General features: G+C 38.8%; 1 protein-coding gene across 3 annotated transcripts in view; it reads left to right on the forward strand.

Moving 5' to 3' along the window:
• TUT7 (terminal uridylyl transferase 7) overlaps positions 1–17298 on the forward strand; it is a 68358-nt gene that overhangs the window by 12003 nt on the left and 39057 nt on the right. For all 3 annotated transcript variants that reach the window (XM_045289418.1, XM_004714600.2, XM_045289420.1), the window contains exons 5-11: positions 3774–3862; positions 5686–5737; positions 7718–7787; positions 8404–8530; positions 10955–11074; positions 13538–13699; positions 16586–16766. In XM_045289418.1, coding sequence (XP_045145353.1) covers positions 3774–3862; positions 5686–5737; positions 7718–7787; positions 8404–8530; positions 10955–11074; positions 13538–13699; positions 16586–16766 — 801 coding nt within the window. The remainder of the gene's footprint in view (positions 1–3773; positions 3863–5685; positions 5738–7717; positions 7788–8403; positions 8531–10954; positions 11075–13537; positions 13700–16585; positions 16767–17298) is intronic.

Below are 17298 nucleotides of genomic sequence, written 5' to 3' on the forward strand. Positions count from 1 at the left end.
AGGGGCATCCTTGTCTGGTCCCCTTTTTCAGTGGGATTATGTTGGGTTTTCTCCATCGACTACCACGTTGGCTGTTAGTTTTTCCATATATAGCTTGTATTTTGAGAAATTTTCCTTCCATTCCTATCTTCTCAAGTGTCTTAAACAGAAATTGGTGTTGGATGTTGTCGAATGCTTTTTCTGCATCTATTGATATTATCATGTGGTTCTTACAGTTTTTCATGTCAATGTGGCGAATGATACTAATGGTCTTTCATATGGTGAACCAGCCCCGCATCCCTGGTATGAATCCCATTTGGTCATGGTGAATTATTTCTTTTATATAAGTTTTTATTCTATTGGCCAATATTTTTTAAGGATTTTTGCATTGATGTTCATTAGGGATATTGGTCTATAGTTCTCTTCTTGTGAGAACCTTGCCCAGTTTTGGAGTTATACCAGCGTCATAGAAGGAGTTCCGTGGTTTGTCATCTTTTTCTGTGTTCTGGAAGAGTTTGTGTAGGATTGGTGTTAGTTCTTCCCTAAATGCTTGGTAGAATTCTCCAGTGAGGCCATCTGGTCCTGGGGACTTTTGTGTTGGTAATCCCTTGATAACCTTGTCTATTTCTTATAGTGCTATGGGTCTGTTGAGATTCTGGACATCCTTTGGGGATAGTCTAGGGAGGGATTGTTTTTCCAAGAATTTTTTCATGTCTTCCAAGTGGTTAAATTCATTGGAATACAATCCTTTGTAGTACTGTGTAATTGTCCTTTTGATTTCATTAGGGTCTGTTGTAATATCCCCTTTCATCCCTCATTCTTACTATTGAAATTTGTTCCCTCCTTTCTTTGGTTAGGTTTGCCTCTTCATAGCATCAGACATAGCTCTTAGGTTTTCTTCAGCTTCTCTGACGATCTCATTGGATATTTGTTCGCATTTGTTAAAGTGTGCTTGGCTGTCCTCCAAGTCACTGGTGTGGTTCTCTGCTCCTTTCAGTTGATTCTCTAGGTCCGTGAGTCTGCTACTGGTTTTTCTTATCTCATTCCTAAGCTCTTTTATTTCCTTTTGGTGTATGGACTTTATCTCCTCTATCATTTCATCCTTTTTCTGTATTGTTTCCCTCATATCCTGTGTGACTCCAAACAGCATTCTGAAAATTTCTTTTTGTGGCAGTTCAATGCCTGCTTCTTCTATGCATGTCATTAGGTTCAGGACATCTTCTGCCATTGCCTTTTGTTTCTCCTGTTTTTTTCGTCGAGGTCGTTGGGGCTGATGGCTGTTTGCATTGTTGGTTTAGCCAGGTGCCATTTTCCAGGAGTTGACATCACTGGCTCACTCTGGGAGACTTGTAGGAATGCTTCTTTGAACTGCCTACAACTAATTTCTCTATAGAATTAGCCTACCACTTTATCTTTCTGTGGCTTCCCTCTCAAGGGAGTGCCCCAGAAGGCTGGTGGGTTGCCTGCTTTGGTGTAGAACACTGCAAATGGTGTGCAGAATTGCCTTGGCCTGGGAGATCACTGCGGAGGTTGGGCAGAGGTTCCTGGGTGAGTGTTGGCTGAGCTGCCCTAAGTTGTGTGAGCCACTAAGGTAGGCAGGAGGAAGTTCCCTCCATCACATGGGACAACAGAGGAAAAACAGGAGCTCTCCCAACCACGCGGGCAGGAATTCCCCTGTAAGAAGTTGGGCAAAGTATCCCCTGGTGGAGATTGGCCAGTTTTCCCCAGCCTCAGGCTATGCTGCACAGGGTGGAGCTCATCTAACTGGGTGGAGGGCAGGCGTAAATGCCCTAGGCTAAGGGGAGTGGTCTGGAGGTTGGCAGTGGAGTGGGAGAGAACAGGAAAGAGACAAACAGGGAAAAATGAAAAACGAAGCCAGCTGAGACTGGGGGTTGGGGGGTGGGGGGAAGATAGAAGAGAGGGAAACAAAAGTAACAAAACAGCTAAGCCCAGATACCTGCCCATGGGGCTGCAAGTATTTAAACCCTGCCCCGAGGTGGAGGCAAGCTGTGGCTGTGTTGAGATTAATCCCTTGTACCAGTTCCAAATGGTTCCGGCTCTGGCCTAGATGGCCTCCACTGTGGTAAGCCAAAAGTCCCCAACCCCTCAAAACCTTGTGAATCTGTGCCTATTTATTTTTATGATGCTCCTCCTGCGATCCAGCAGTATTAAATTTCCCTCTTGGTAACTCTGCTGGGCTGATTTCTGTGGAGTCCCCCTCGTATGTGTTACTCAGTCGCCATTTCCCAGAAGTCCATGATTTAAATGATTTTTGCTATATATTTTTCCATTGTAAATGTGATGGTCTTTGTTTAGAAATCTGTTGAATCTCAAAAAAACACTTTGAATCACTTTTTAAAAAACCTCTGATGTGAAGTGATACATTTTTTGGCACAATATAATACTTAAAATAATTCCACTTACAAATAAAGAACATAAACATATATAAATGTAGGTACTTAATATATATAAATAAGTGCCTTCCTCTGAAGCTTGAAAATCTGGCCATAACTTAAATTATATCAGTGATATTTTAATTATTCTTAAAAGCTTTCCTAAAATAATTAAGTTATTCATATTGGAATATGAATACTAAAGATGGTTTTTATGTTTACCATTTTACTGAAACACATTCTTTATATTAAAATATGTGTTTTTATGTTTTCAAAAAGGTGAAAAGAAATGTGTACATCAGTTTCATATATATATACTTCAGAAAGTTCATGGGCAAATTCCATTATCTTAAGTTAAATGTTTCCATGAACATTTTAAAGCCTCCTCAGATATAAAAAATAAAGTTTTTTTGTTTTTGTTTAAATCATTTTACTGGGGACTCTTACAACTTTTATCGCAATCCACATCCCTTGTGTCAAGCACGTTTGTACATTTGCTGCCATCATCATTTTCAAAACATTTTCTTACTACTTGAGCCCTTAGTATCAGCTCCTCTTTTTTTCTCCCTCCCTCATGAACCTTTGATAATTTATAAATTACTATTAATTTTTCCATGTCTTGCACTGTCCAATGTCTCCCTTTACCCTCTTATATATTGTCCATTGTGATCAGTTTCCCCTTTCTCCCCCCACCTTCTGCTTTCCCTCCTGGTATGGCTACTCTCAATATTGGTCCCAACGAATTTATTTGTCTTGTATTCCCTGTGTTTCCAGCTCTTATGTGTACCCATGTACATGCTCTGGTCTGGCCAGGTTTGTAAGGTCGAATTAGCGCCATGATAGTGGGCTGAGGAAGCATTAAAGAACCAGAGGAAAGGTATATGTTTCATCAGTGCTATCCTGCGCTCTGACTGGCCTGTCTTCTCCCCACAACTCTTCTATAAGGGGATGTCCAGTTGCCTACAAATTGGCTTTGGGCCTTCACTCCTCACTCCCCCACCATTCACATTGACATGATTTTTTGTTCTGGGTCTTTGATGCCTGATACCTGATCCTGTCAACACCTCATGATCACACAGGCTGGTGTGTTTCTTCCATGTGGGCTTTGTTGCTTCTCAGTTCTTGAAGTATTATTTTTATCATAAAGTGTGATCTTGAGAAAATAGGAACTTTAAAATGTTTGGAAACTGACATGAAATGATTGTCTATTAGCTAGACTGTAATCAACACAATCTTCCCTGTTAAATAAAATGAAGGTGAGTGGGTGAGCTGTCCATTCCAGTCTTCCAGACTTGAATACAGTTTTTCTTTAATGTATAGTTTTGTGAAGTAACAATGGTTAATTACTACTTTTGAAAATGTTACTTGAATGGCTTATTTTTATTTATTTACTTTTTGTAGATTGTTCTCTAAGATTATATGGGTCATCCTGTAGCCGATTTGGTTTTAAAGATTCAGATGTAAACATTGACGTCCAATTTCCAGCTATTGTGAGTAGAATGTGAAATTTCTGAATTTTCATAGACTGGTATGGAAAATGTTCTCTTTCACAACTGAGCGGCATATTTTAGATACCATATATGCTAGGGTATAAGCTGAGTTTTTCAGCACATTTTTAATGCAGTTTTTGTGGTAAAATTAGGTGCCTCTGCTGATATTTGAGTTGGCTTAAATTCGAGTAAATATGGTAATTAAGATCTTTTAAGTTGAATGGTAGCAGTTTTCTTTCTCCAAAATTCCATCTTTCTGCCTTTGCTGTTTCTAGTTTTGAGGGATTTTTAACAGTTGTATGGATTGAGTTACTTTTATATATAACTTCAAACACTGGTTTCGAGGCATTTTTAACAGTTTTATGGCTTGAGCTACTTTTATACATAATTCAGACTATTGAGTTCTAGTAACTTGAAAATAATAAGGTCTCTTGATAAAATGAAATTTCCAGTGTCAGGAAAGTATTTGATTTTAAACACTGTAAGTAACAAAACATTTATTACCAAGAGCTCACTTTGCTCCTTTGTTTCTTCTTTGACCTATCTCCTTTGCTCAAAAAATAATTATATTTTCAAAGAACCATGCCTAGCCACAGGTGTGATGGCAATGAGTCAGGTTGTAAAACTGGCCAGAACGTTAGTAGATCACCTCTATTTATCCATTTATCCTTTATAAATGGTCGGTGTTCATTTATTTTGGTTGCCTATTAAAAATACAGATTATTGACTTTCCCACCCCAGATACACTGTTTCATAATCTCTTTTTATTATTACCAAGCATAGAAATTGTTTTTACCAGGCCTCATTCACTTATTTAGCAAAAATTTGCTGAGTTTCTTTTACATGCCAGGCACAATACCAGATCCTGTAGAACAAAACAGATAGGATTTTGCCCTGGACCTCATCTGGATAAGCTGCTAAACATACATAATAAACATACACTTAATTAAAAGGGGACATCAACAGGTTTATGGAAAAATGGAAATAAAAGGTAATGGAATTTTTCCAGTAGCTCTTTTGAAGCTCCATGCTATCATGAGTGCTGTGCAAAGCACAAGCTTATTAAAAAATAACCAGTGACAATGACAGGGAGATCAATTATGAAAGCCGCTTTATGAAAGTAACATTTAGACTGAGCTCTAAAAGATATAAAGGAGCCAGCCCTGGGGCGAGCAGGACAGCAAAAGAGTATTTGAGGCAGAGGGTGCAGCATTTACAGACACCTTGAATCACCAAGAATCTTGACTACTTGTGGAGTAGAAGGAAAGGTAGAAAAGTGTAAAGAGCCCAAAGAAAAGAAAGCATGTGATTCAAATGGAGAAGTGGGTGGGGCCCAACTTGCAAGGTCTTGTAAGGATTTGGGTTTTGACCCAAGTCCTGTCATTAGTCAGTGGCAGGTTTCAGGGGGGGCATACCCATCCTTTTAGATGATTTAGATTTGTATGTGGAGCAATGACTACAGAAAGGCAAGAATAAAGACATCAGTATATAACCTGTGCAAGTAGTTTAGTTAAAGGTGTTAATGTTAGCAATTTGGTAACTTACTGCTACAGCTTTGAGATAAGCTAATATGCTGATCACCTCAGGTATTCATCAGTCAGAATAGTGTATATCTTCTGCCCACACTCAATCCTTGTTTGGGACTCCTCTATCTGTATTAGTGCCATTTACATGCACAGCACCTTGATTAGTTCTTTACTCTGGTAGCAGGGGGCTCTTTTGATATGCAAAACAATTTGGGAAACTTGAGATACCCATGCAGTATGTCAGTGAAGCTAAATTACTTACAGTGTACTTGACATTTTAATTGATTTCTTTCCTAGATGTCTCAACCAGATGTCCTCTTACTTGTTCAAGAATGTTTAAAGAATAGTGGTAAGGCTAAATCTGTTTTTTACCCTTAGAATATTTCTTTTGTCTATAACTTCAGTATATCTTATTTCTCAAACTTTGAAAATGGGAATAGTGGTGTTTTTAAGTACTTATGGAAATGATACCTGAAGCAAATGGCCATGAATCATTAGTAAGGTGATTTGTCTTCTTAGTAGATATATTATACAGACTAGCCATTTCTTTTTTTTTTAATAAATCATTTTATTGGAGACTCATAGCTCTTGTAATAATCCATACATCAATTGGATCAAGCACATTTGTACATATGTTGCCATCATCATTTTAGCTATTTCTTGGAAGGTTTTTAGCTTAATAATATTTTAAAAGATTAAATGAATGAGACCAAGACTAAAACTAAAAACCAAGCTTCTTGCCTTCGAGTCGATTCCAGTGCAACCTTATAAGACAGGGTAAAACTTCCATGGAGTTGCCTGGTGGTTTTGAACTACTGACGTTGCCATTATCAGCCCAACATGTAAGTAACTACTACACCACCAAGAATGTAAATTTACTTTTCAAATTAATATTTTACAAAAGGTAGCTATATATGGCCCCTCCTGATTAATGATGAAATAAATAGTTGGGCCCAATTAGGTTTGTTAGTTGGCCAGCTGGGAGCCTTCTGGTTTCATATGGTTACAACTGAAACCTGTTCTCAAATCAATTCCAATCATGTAGAACAGAGGAAATCTGCTGCCCCATAGGGTTTCTTAAGCTGTAATCTTTATAGGAGCCCTGGTGGCATAGAGGTTACGCTCTGGGCTGCTCACTGCCAAGTCAGCAGTTCGAAACCTTCATCAGCTGTTCCTTGGGAGAAAGATGAGCTTTTCCCTTTCCAGAGTTACAATCTCAGAAACCCATGGGAGTGGGTGGGGGTGGTGTGATGGGCAGTTCTACCCTGCCCTGCAAGGAATGGATTCAATGGCAGTGAGTTTGGCTTTTTTTTATTGGTAATCTTAGGGGAAGCAAACTGATGGGTTTGAACCACTCATCTTTTGGTTAGCAGCTGAGTACTTAACCCCTGCGCCACCAGATCTTGTTTTCATTCTTTGTTAGTCTGGATAGACTAGAGAAACAAATCCATGAACACACGTGTGTATAAGAAAGAGTTTTATATACAAGAGGGATTGAACATTGAGAAAACATCCCAACCCAATTCAGTCCAATTCCATAATGTGATATTAGCCCATATGTCCGATACCAACCTATAAAGTCCAATTCAGACTCAAGAAACACGTGTAATGAAGCCAAATGCAGGACAATCACAAGCCAGTGGGTAGGAAGTCTTTGGGTCCAGTGGCATTGTAAGCATCTCTGGGCGGACTGGGGTCTCTCTGTGGCTTCTCCTGCTTCAGAGGTCTGGTTGCATCCATGTGGCTTGTCTTCTGCAATGTCTCCTAGGGAGTAGGGTAGAGAGCGAAGGTGTCTTCCATCTACAAGGAGGAAGTATCACATTTCCAAGAATTCTCAAGAGAAGGCCATGCCCACCCAGAAGTCTCATTGCTTATCTCCAGATTGACAGCCTAGACTCCACCCCTACACTCTTAATCCTTAAATTGACACCAGATTAGGTGACTAGAACACATTATTCTTGGTTGGGTTAAATAAAACATAATTTTTCTTCTTACTTTGCTCAGTGGATATTTGACCATGAACTTTTTAGTAGCATTTGAGACAATTTTGTTTTTAAATGTCCTATTCATATTTCAAATCCTCTTAGCCATGTTACATTTCAATGTTTTGGTCTAATTATATAGTCATCAGCTTTGCAAAAGAATTTTAAATGAATTTGTTATCTTGATTCTTGAATACTGTATTTTTATCTCCCTATTCCAGTCATTTGAGATCTGATTTAAAGTGTGGTAGTCTTTCAAAAGGCCAAATAACTTATCATGGGTACTTGTCTTTGTTCTTTAAACAAAGGTTAATTAACTTACTTAATATTTACTTCTTTCTCTGCAGATTCTTTTATTGATATTGATGCAGATTTCCATGCCCGAGTGCCAGTGGTGGTGTGCAGAGAAAAGCAGAGGTCTCCGCTCTTTACGTTGTTTATAACTTAAATATCAGTTGAGCAAAGCATATGTTTCAGTGCAGACCTTAATGTCCAAGTTGTAGAATTAGAAACGCCTTACATAGTTCTTTACATGTACATTTTTACTAGCGTTCTCCCTGTACTTTTGGCATTTGATGCAGGAGGTAAAAGTGTTTTCTTTTTAAAAGTGTGAAAGTACTGAAAATAAAAAGCATTTTGACCTATTTCCACTAGGTAAAATGCATGGCCACTTGCTCTCATCAGATATGTTTGCCCTCCTTTTTGGCACCATGTGTGCCCGTGCTGAGTAACAGTGTGGCTTCCACCTTGTATCTCTCCCTCCATCTGGAAGCCTTGCCATCAACACTAAATGGGTGGCTTGGAGGCTGTAATGATTCTTTATTAGACAGATTCCTCCTCCTCTCAGGAAAACACTCTTGCATTGTTGCATAGATTAATCACTCTCTCATTTGAAACATTTTACAGTATTTTCCTTATTTTCCCAACCCACCCAATACCTGAAATATGTAAAAACAAAAAATTTTAGTTCTGCAAAATATATCTGAGTAATGCTTTTTCCCTTTTGTCTCTTCCTTCCTCTCACCCCCAACAGTGGTCTTCTTTGTAAAGTGAGTGCAGGAAATGAAAATGCTTGTCTGACAACCAATCATTTAACTGCCCTTGGAAAACTAGAACCAAAACTGGTTTCTTTGGTGATTGCATTCAGGTACTGGGCAAAGGTAAGTTAGGGTTCTTCAAATGCATGCTTACGTTCTATGTATGAGCACTATGCTTTGATTTTCAATCAATTAACTGTAAATGTTCGTTGGCATTTTGTAGACATTGGGATTTTGGTATCTGAGTAATAGAGTAGACCTTTTAAGGTTTAAAGAAATGAAATGCCAGTGCTTCTGTTTCACTGTAGCAATATTTTTCAGAAGATAAGAATGGCCCATAGTGCTTTTTAAAAATCCTATTTCGGGGCCAGATCCCAGGGCTGAGACCTGTTTCTTAGGGGTGAGACCTATTTCATAGGCATATGTGTCTCATACCATTTCTAATAATAAACCTGAAGACTCTTCAACAAGTGAAAGACTCTTCTCTGATCTTCCTTACATTTATGTAATGTAGAGGACCCCAGTTGGATTCCACTTAGCATTCCCTAAAGTGTATCATCAAATCATGATTATGAAATTGGGATTCTTTGTAGGTTCCTTTCAGAGAGACCAGAACTGGCTTGACTGATTAAGATGTAGTAGTAACAATGTATCCTTTTTGTTACTTGTGTGGTTTAGTGGTTTGTGTTTTGGGCTGGTAACTGCAAGGTGAACTATTTGAAATTACTAGCAGCTCTGCAGATAAAAGATGATGCTTTCTACTCCTGCAGAGTATTAGTCTCAGAAACCCACTGGGGCAGTTGTACTCTGCCCTGTAGGTCAATGCTTTTAGTCAATGGCAGTGAGTTGTTTTGTGTCCAGAATGAATAGAGGATGCCCCACTGGTGAACTGATTTGGTGAACTGATGATTTACAATATTCCATGTTTTGAAAGTTACTTCATGTTATCTCACCAAGTTGGCCATACTTTTATGTTATTTCTGTTAGTCCTGATTATCTGTGCACATTTTCTCCCACTGCCTGGTTTGCAGAATATGCACATATATGGAAGCCAGAAGTAGTTAGGATGCAAGGACCATTCCACTGATCTGGGCTTGTACTTTGAATTGAACCATCATGTTGACATCATTACCATGTGCCTCAGCCAAGTGAATAGGCTGACAGGGATTATCAAAAAATGAAATAGGGACATGATTGAACTATGGAATGTGTTGGCTCCCAAGTTATAGGAAATTAAACAAAAAAAAAAGGCATAGATCCAGGAGTTGGTTTGGGGCTCACACTAAATCCTAGCTCCATCTTAGGACAACAATCAGTTCTTACATCATGGCCCTGTTTGATACTCATCTTCGTGAAATGATTGCTAAAAATAAAGGTGTTACAGCAGAGTGTGAAGAAAGCAGATGGTAGGTACCTGCCTATCAATCGGCATAGGGTCTGGGGTTTAAAGTCTTGCATTCAAGCAAGCAGTCATCTTTATAAGGAGTTAACTAAGTCCACACAGAAGAAGCACACCAGCTTGTTTGGTCCAAAGATGACAGTTACAAAATTTGAAAATGGAGAAGGGAAAAGAATCAGCTAAAATTATGAACACCCAATTTGTAAAAGGCTATGGAGGACAGTGGGAGCCCAAACCCCATCTTTGGAGTATCTAGTCAGACTGAGCCATTGGCAGAGCTCCTCCAGCCACAGACAAGGGTCTTGAACACCTTTACTATCAGGAAGAGACCATTATAATTATGTTATGCTGGATCAAACTCAATAGTTGGCTAGTTGACCTCCCTATAGACCCAACCTGAATTTGTTCTGGATGCAGGTATCTCTTGCAGGTATGTCATGCAAGTTCCATGACAAATTTCTTTCTTTTTGAATGTTGCTTTTATGCATTATTTGTATGCTTTTCTATTATGTTTTTATCCTTTCCATGTTAGCGCCTTTTAAAAAATTGTTTTCTGTGGGGCTTCCCAGTTATGAAGCACAGGAGTAGTGAATGTGTAATGATAATACCTGATACAAGAGAATCTAGGGAATACATGGGTGGGGGTGTGGATGATAGGGAGGGAAGGGAGATTTCGGGAGTAAATAATGAACATGGGAGGGGGAGGGAACACTAGAATGGATTGTGATTGCATAGCTCATTTTACAGGCGATTGGACCATTGTGGGGGGTACTCTAAAATTGATGTGGGGGTGATTGTACGATTCTCCTTGATATGATTGAATGATCGAACTATTGAATTATATGTAAACTAATTGCCAATAAAATTGTTGGAAGAGAAAAAGCTCTTAGGGCCTTCCACGAGTAAGTTGAATGTACTTGTGCATGTAACAGGATTAAATATCTGAGATTGAAACTGTCCCATAGAACCATGTCATGTGGCTGTTATAAAAATGTAAGGAAGTGTTTTGTACTGCTTTGTTTTGTTTTGAGGAGTCACTGTAAATTGAGTAGTATGTGGGAATAAAATACAGAGTTTTAGGCTAAAGTTTATACATGATAAATTGGTGTACCAAAAATAAAAATTATATTGTTTTCTCTCATCTGCAGCTATGCAGTATAGATCGCCCCGAAGAAGGTGGCTTGCCACCTTATGTGTTTTCCCTATTGGCCATTTTCTTTCTTCAACAGAGGAAAGAACCTCTTTTGCCTGTCTACCTAGGATCATGGGTATAAAGCTTTTTTTATTTATATATCTCATTGATTTTATTGCAGGTCCATAAATTTTAAATCTAAAGAGTCTAACCAGAACTAACATGCATTCACTTATCCTACTAAGCAAAATATTCTTACATTTCATTGCTGAAATATTAATATGTGCTTATCAGAGGCTGCCTGGTATTGCTAGGGTTTTTGAAACAACTGTGGTCCTGAGGGTGTCAGATAAGAGAATGTGAACCTTTGTTAAATATATCGTTTGATACACTTTGTGGGTTTTCTAGTTGGAAGCTTGAATGTGCATATTCTCTCCAACCTGCAGGAAGCATGTAGTTCACTGTAACTTTCTATTTCCAATGTTTTATTTCTCCTTATTCGTTATACCCAAGAAAATAAAAGACAATATAAACACTGAGATCCCTACGTTAACCACAGCTCCAGAGCATTAACAGTCACCTCCAGAATAATATTTAGTATTGGGTCTAAGAGGAGCCTGGTGATATAATGGTTAAGCACTCAGTGCTAACCAAAAGGTCAGCAGTTAAAACCCCCCTGTGGCTCCTCAAGAGAAAGATGTGGTGTCTGCTTCCCTAAAGGTGATAGCCTTAAAAATGCAATGGGGTGGTTCTGCTCTGTCCTGTGGGGTTGCTTCTGAAATAGAATCAAGTCAGTGGCAATGGATTTGATTATCTTTTGGTGGGGAGGGGGTCAACGGTCATTTGTATATTTATTTTTAATCATTTTATTGGGTTGATTATCTTTAAGATGAATTAAACATCCCTCCTTTTATCTGGATAAATTAAAGTTCAACTGTTAGCTGTTTGTTCACAATAATAAGATATAAGGAGAAGCAGCCTCCAAAGAGTCAAAATTATGTTCAATCTCTGAGAACCCTCATTTTCTATTTCAATTTTAAATATAATCTAACATATATACCTCATAGAAAGACCTACATGATGAACAGTGTTCTTTGGCATATTGTGTATCTAACACCTTTTCTTTCTGTACCCGGGTTTCTCTCATTCAACGAAAATGTATGTTCCAGATCAATGGTTCTTAATTATGAGTGCATGCCAAAAAAAATCCAGCCATCGGGGATTTTTTTTCTTTCTTAATACTTAATGGACTGAGAATGAAGCAGGGATCTTTTATGTGCAGACCATGAGAATAAAGACTAATGTAGGATAAACCACATAGAGATCCATTAGTAATAGAGAAGTAGAAGTACGTTCCCATCAAGTGGTGGTCATTTCTCTGAGGAAAAGTAAATCTAAGAAAGGAAGAAAGAAAAAAATTAGAAGGGGGGGGTGCTATTTAGAGAGTCATTTGAGCAGAGCTTCAAATAAGTGACATCTGATTATTTGAGAGAAGTGCATTCTAAGCAGATTCTCGCTGCCATCGAGTCATGCTGACTCACAGTGACCCCTTTTGGGTGTTGAGACTCTTAACAGTTTACAAAAGTAGAGAGCCCAGTGTTTTTCCCATGGAGCTGCTGGTGGCTTCAAACTGCTGATCATGAGGATTGCAGTCCAACACATAACCACGGCATGATCAGGGCTACATTCCAAGCAGAGAATAGCAAATGTCAGCCCTGAATGAGCAGATGGGAGGGGCCAGGTGACACTCAGTCTTTTGAAGCTGTACAAAGGACTTTAATTCCGTCTTGAGTAAGAGTATGAGCAGGGCATGTGCAAAGTAGAGGAGTAATATGAAGCCCTATTTTTATGGAAATAAATTTAGAAAATAGGATGGCACAGATGCTCCTCAATGAATCTTTTCAAAGGCTGTGATAAAAGTCCTGGTGTACAATAAAGAAACCTGTGCAACTTTTCCCCCCACCCCCTGGCCTCTGAACTCCAAACCATTTTCTTTTGTATTAATATCTATAAATAGCCTGTAGCATATGCTTTCAAAATGTCCTTTTTAAACAGAATTAACTATTCAGAATTAGGAATTTTCTGCTTCAGAGGTTCTAGTTTTTACGATTTTCAGTCTCAATAACGTCATTAGTAAATTTTGCTTAATTAGTTAAGCATTTATGATGTGCCAGAATCTATCTGAATGCCCTCTGTCCTTTATTTCTTAATTTCACAACAGTCCTGTGAAGGAGGTGTTAGTGTTACCTGTTTTTACACAAATGTGAGGCCTAACGCAAATAAAACTTTACCTAAAGTCACACAACTGGTACTTTGAAGGATCTGAGATTTGGGCTAAGACAGTTTTATTCCTGAACCCATCACCATAGCCCCAAGGTCACAATGGCTTTTTAAAGGCTCTTTACTAAAGGAGTATATCACCAGGCTACACTCTCTTTTACAAAGTACAGCCTTGTTTTTTACTGGAGGAAGTTTTAGAGATGTCACAAAGGAATTCCATCCATTATACCTTGTGTATTTTCAATGAACTGAGTATGTTGTCTTCTCAGTGATGATTCTTTCCAAGATTAATACGCTCTGGTATTTTATTTTTTCCTAGATCGAAGAATTTTCATTAAATAAACTAGGGAACTTCTCCCTTAAAGATGTCACCAGAGATGTTGTGGTGTGGGAGTATGCTGAATCCACCACAGGGGATAAAGACCCAGCTAAAGTAGAGTCAACTGGAGAGCCCAGAGACATGGCCCTGAAAAGGGGACAGGTGTGCACACCCTCTTCTCTGGTCTTAATATCTGACTCTCATTCAGATGTTGATTGTGGCGTGGCTGTCTTTGCTTGTTTTCTTGGCAATTTTATTTCCTGGTGTACTGTTGAGTAGACAAGTAGTAAGAGAAGGTAAAATTCAGGTCATTTCAATCCACACATGTTTCTATGGTTCTTACTGCATGAATTGAAAGATAAGCCCTTTCCTCAAAAAAAACTTCAATCAGATGGCTCTATAAGGTTTAAATATATGAAAAGTTAACTAACCTCAAATTGCAAAGTTCTCTCAAACTCTCAATGGTCATTAAGTCAGTTCTCACTCATAGTGATCCTATAGGACAGGGTAGAAATGCCCATGAGTTTCTGAGATTATCAACATTTATGGGAGTAGAAAGCCTCATCCTTTACAGCAGTTAGTGGTTTTGAACTGCTCACCATGCAGTTAATAGCTTAACATGTAACCCACTATACCACCAGGGCTCCGCAAGTTTGTATTCACAAGGTTAAAGTATGTGATTCAATAATCATTAAGGATGGTTTAATATACTTGTCCTTACCTTATCCTCATCTATACCCTGGGGGCGGGGGATGGGTTTGGGGGGAGGAGGAAGGGGAATTTATTTGTGAATGAGAAAAGAATTACCAGTAGAATTTCAAATAAAAACCTGAACTTTGTAATTAGACTAGTAAGACGAATAGGAGTCTACCCCAAATTTGTGAACAATGTCTTAGGCACGCCTTTTGGGCTAAATTGACAATAATAGCTAGAAAATACTCAGGAGACTAGGATTTACAAACACACTGCCCACAAACTAAGTTTTGTCACTCCTCCAGTCCATAGTTTACTGATGCCTACAAGGAGATTATGGTAAATCCTATTTTTTAAAAAAATTGTGTTATACAAGAACCCTTGAAGATGGGGGAGAGGAGGGAGGTGGTGCCACCCTACCCCTGTAACCACCAGAACAGCAACACTTTTATCTGGTTTTTGCTTTGAGGTTGAATCGTGGATACAAGTGCAGAGGCAGAATACAAGTGCAGAGGCAGAATACAAGTGTTTGTATCCCAGCACTCGCATTTCCTAGCTTGTCCTTGGACAGCTTACTTAACCTCTCTGTGCTCCAGTTTCCTCAACTATAAATGGAGATAACATCAGTACCTTCTCATAGGGTCACTGATTTGTGCAATGCTTAACTCAGTGCCCAGGGTATGATAAGCACTTAGTAAATGTTAGTGCTTACGTGTCATGTTGTTCAAAGAAAGTGTTCTCTACTTAACTAAAAATAGAACATTCAAGTACCAGTAGTTTGCGATATTACCAGGGTCTTTAATTTCTTTTTATGTGTTAGTGTGCTTCATTGAGATACTTAAGCTCGTTAGGCATTCTGAAAGGTGTGTGGATTAAATAGGACTTTCTGCTTCTAGAGACTTTTTTTGTTACTTCCTCTGTAGTACTTGGGACCTGAACAACTTCCGTTTTCAATCTGTGCTGCTTTCTAAATCCATCAGTGAATCTGTCTTATTTGAAGAAAACTTTGGGCTTGGTTTTTAATAATTAATGCAACACCATACTCCTAGTTTTGAAGTGTCAAGTTATGAAGTGAGATTGCAAACAATTTGCATATTTTGGGAGAAATTATAGGAATAAGGTGAAAGCAAAGCTATTGGTTTCTGTTTTCTGCTGTTTGGAGAAGTTGATAAGATAGAGGTAGCCACTGTGGCGATCACAGGGTGTGGCCTTCAGACAAGCTGTCTGACCTGGACGGGCTCCAGTCCCCTCTCCTTGTAAACAAGGCAGTTTACAAGAGCATCTCACCGTTCTGACATCCTCTTTCCAGGACATGTGGGTTTTGTGTGTGAGAAAAGACTAAGCCTAAGTGAGAAAACAACCAAGACCAAGTCTACCAATGCTTTTTCTTGTTTCTGAGTGGTATCAGCCCTACTCTGCAGATAATGATAATGATAATGATGACCAGGCACTGTGCTAAGCACTTTGCAGGTGCTGTGTCATTAAGTCCTCCCAACAACTCTATGAGGTGGGTTCTATTACCCATAATTTTCAGATTAGGAAACCAAGCCTTAGGCTATGTACTCTGACTAGGATCATATACAACTAGCTGGATTTCTAATCTAAGCTTGTCTATTCTGAAGCCAGTTCTCTTAGCTACTGTGCCTGTAATGCCAACTTATACAAATGAAGAAGCTAAGTCACTGTAAAGTGACAAGAGTCACTATTTGGGACCCCCACACGCACACACCCACACACCTTTTTTTTTCTATTCTGAGTCCTGTATACTTTCTAACCTATTACATTATAGTATGTTCTTGTTTGAGATTTATGGCTATAATAGGACTATACGAGATGACTAAACTAGTCCCATTCATTATAACCAGGATCAATTTGTGATGTCAGTTAGTTTTAAAATGAATGGCCATTAGCAGATTCATTGTGTTTGTGTAGCTTACCAGGGCTTCCCTTTTCCTCTGCACCTGTAGCTGCTGTCCATTTCTGTGTGTCTGTAACTGTTCAGAGGTGCCCTCCAGCAGCAGTAATGGGAAAAGCTCAGTGTTGAGAGTCACAGCAGCCCACACACAGTCCTCCTCCTCGTTATTACTATTTCACAGTGAGTTCTCTGGCTAAATAAAAGCTACCTCTGATAATTCTATGTCTAAGATAATGCCTGTTTAAACATACTGTAATCCCCAAGGCGCAGTGAAGCAATACTATGCTTCACTACTAGCAATACTAGCAAGCGAAATTAAACCTAGAATTTTTTTGAGGTTTTTCAACTTTGTAAATTTGATACTTGACTCATCTTTGGTTTTTCAAAATGTACTAGCCTTGAGCTAACCTGTATGTTTATGTTTTTTTTGTTATTAAAAGGTACCATTAATATTTGAGTTAAAGCATCAACTTTCAGTACCAGTTGGGCAACTCTGGGTGGAACTGCTTCGATTCTATGCTTTAGAATTTAATTTGGCTGATTTGGTGATAAGTATACGTGTCAAAGAACCTGTGTCTCGTGAATCAAAGGATTGGCCCAAAAAACGTATTGCCATCGAAGGTAATCTCAAAATACTTACTTTAAACTCCTCTCCCTTCTTTTTATTTGTAAAGGTACCAGTCTAACCACCATCCCTTTTATGTCAGTCTCTTTCAGCTCCTACATGTAAGGTAGGCCTGGTCTCAAAGGTGAACTAAATAGTTAGAATTTTGCATGTATTAACAGTGGATAATTCCAAAGATCTAAACATTGCATCCTGGGGGTTTCTAAATGCCACAGTAGCCACACCGTAAACCAGACTCAGTGCTGTCTAGTCACTTCTGATCATAGTGACCCTGTGTAGGGTTTCCAATACTGTGAATCCTTACAGGAGCAGACAGCCTCATTTTCCTCTTACGGAGCAGCTAGTCGGTTTGAAGTGCTGATCTTAGAGTTAGCTGTCCAACACCGAATTCACAGCACCACTGGGGGGAATCCTTAAAACATCTTCATTACTTAACCAACTAAAAGAATGGGTTGGTTGAGTCTTGTTTTCTTTGTAAATTGCTTTTAACAACTTAAAAGTGTCCAGGTTTGTTCAACAACACCCCCC

The sequence above is a fragment of the Echinops telfairi genome, unplaced genomic scaffold, assembly GCF_000313985.2.
Source record: "Echinops telfairi isolate 266 unplaced genomic scaffold, ASM31398v2 ScPeMD7_27;HRSCAF=92, whole genome shotgun sequence".
Taxonomy (NCBI): domain Eukaryota; kingdom Metazoa; phylum Chordata; class Mammalia; order Afrosoricida; family Tenrecidae; genus Echinops; species Echinops telfairi.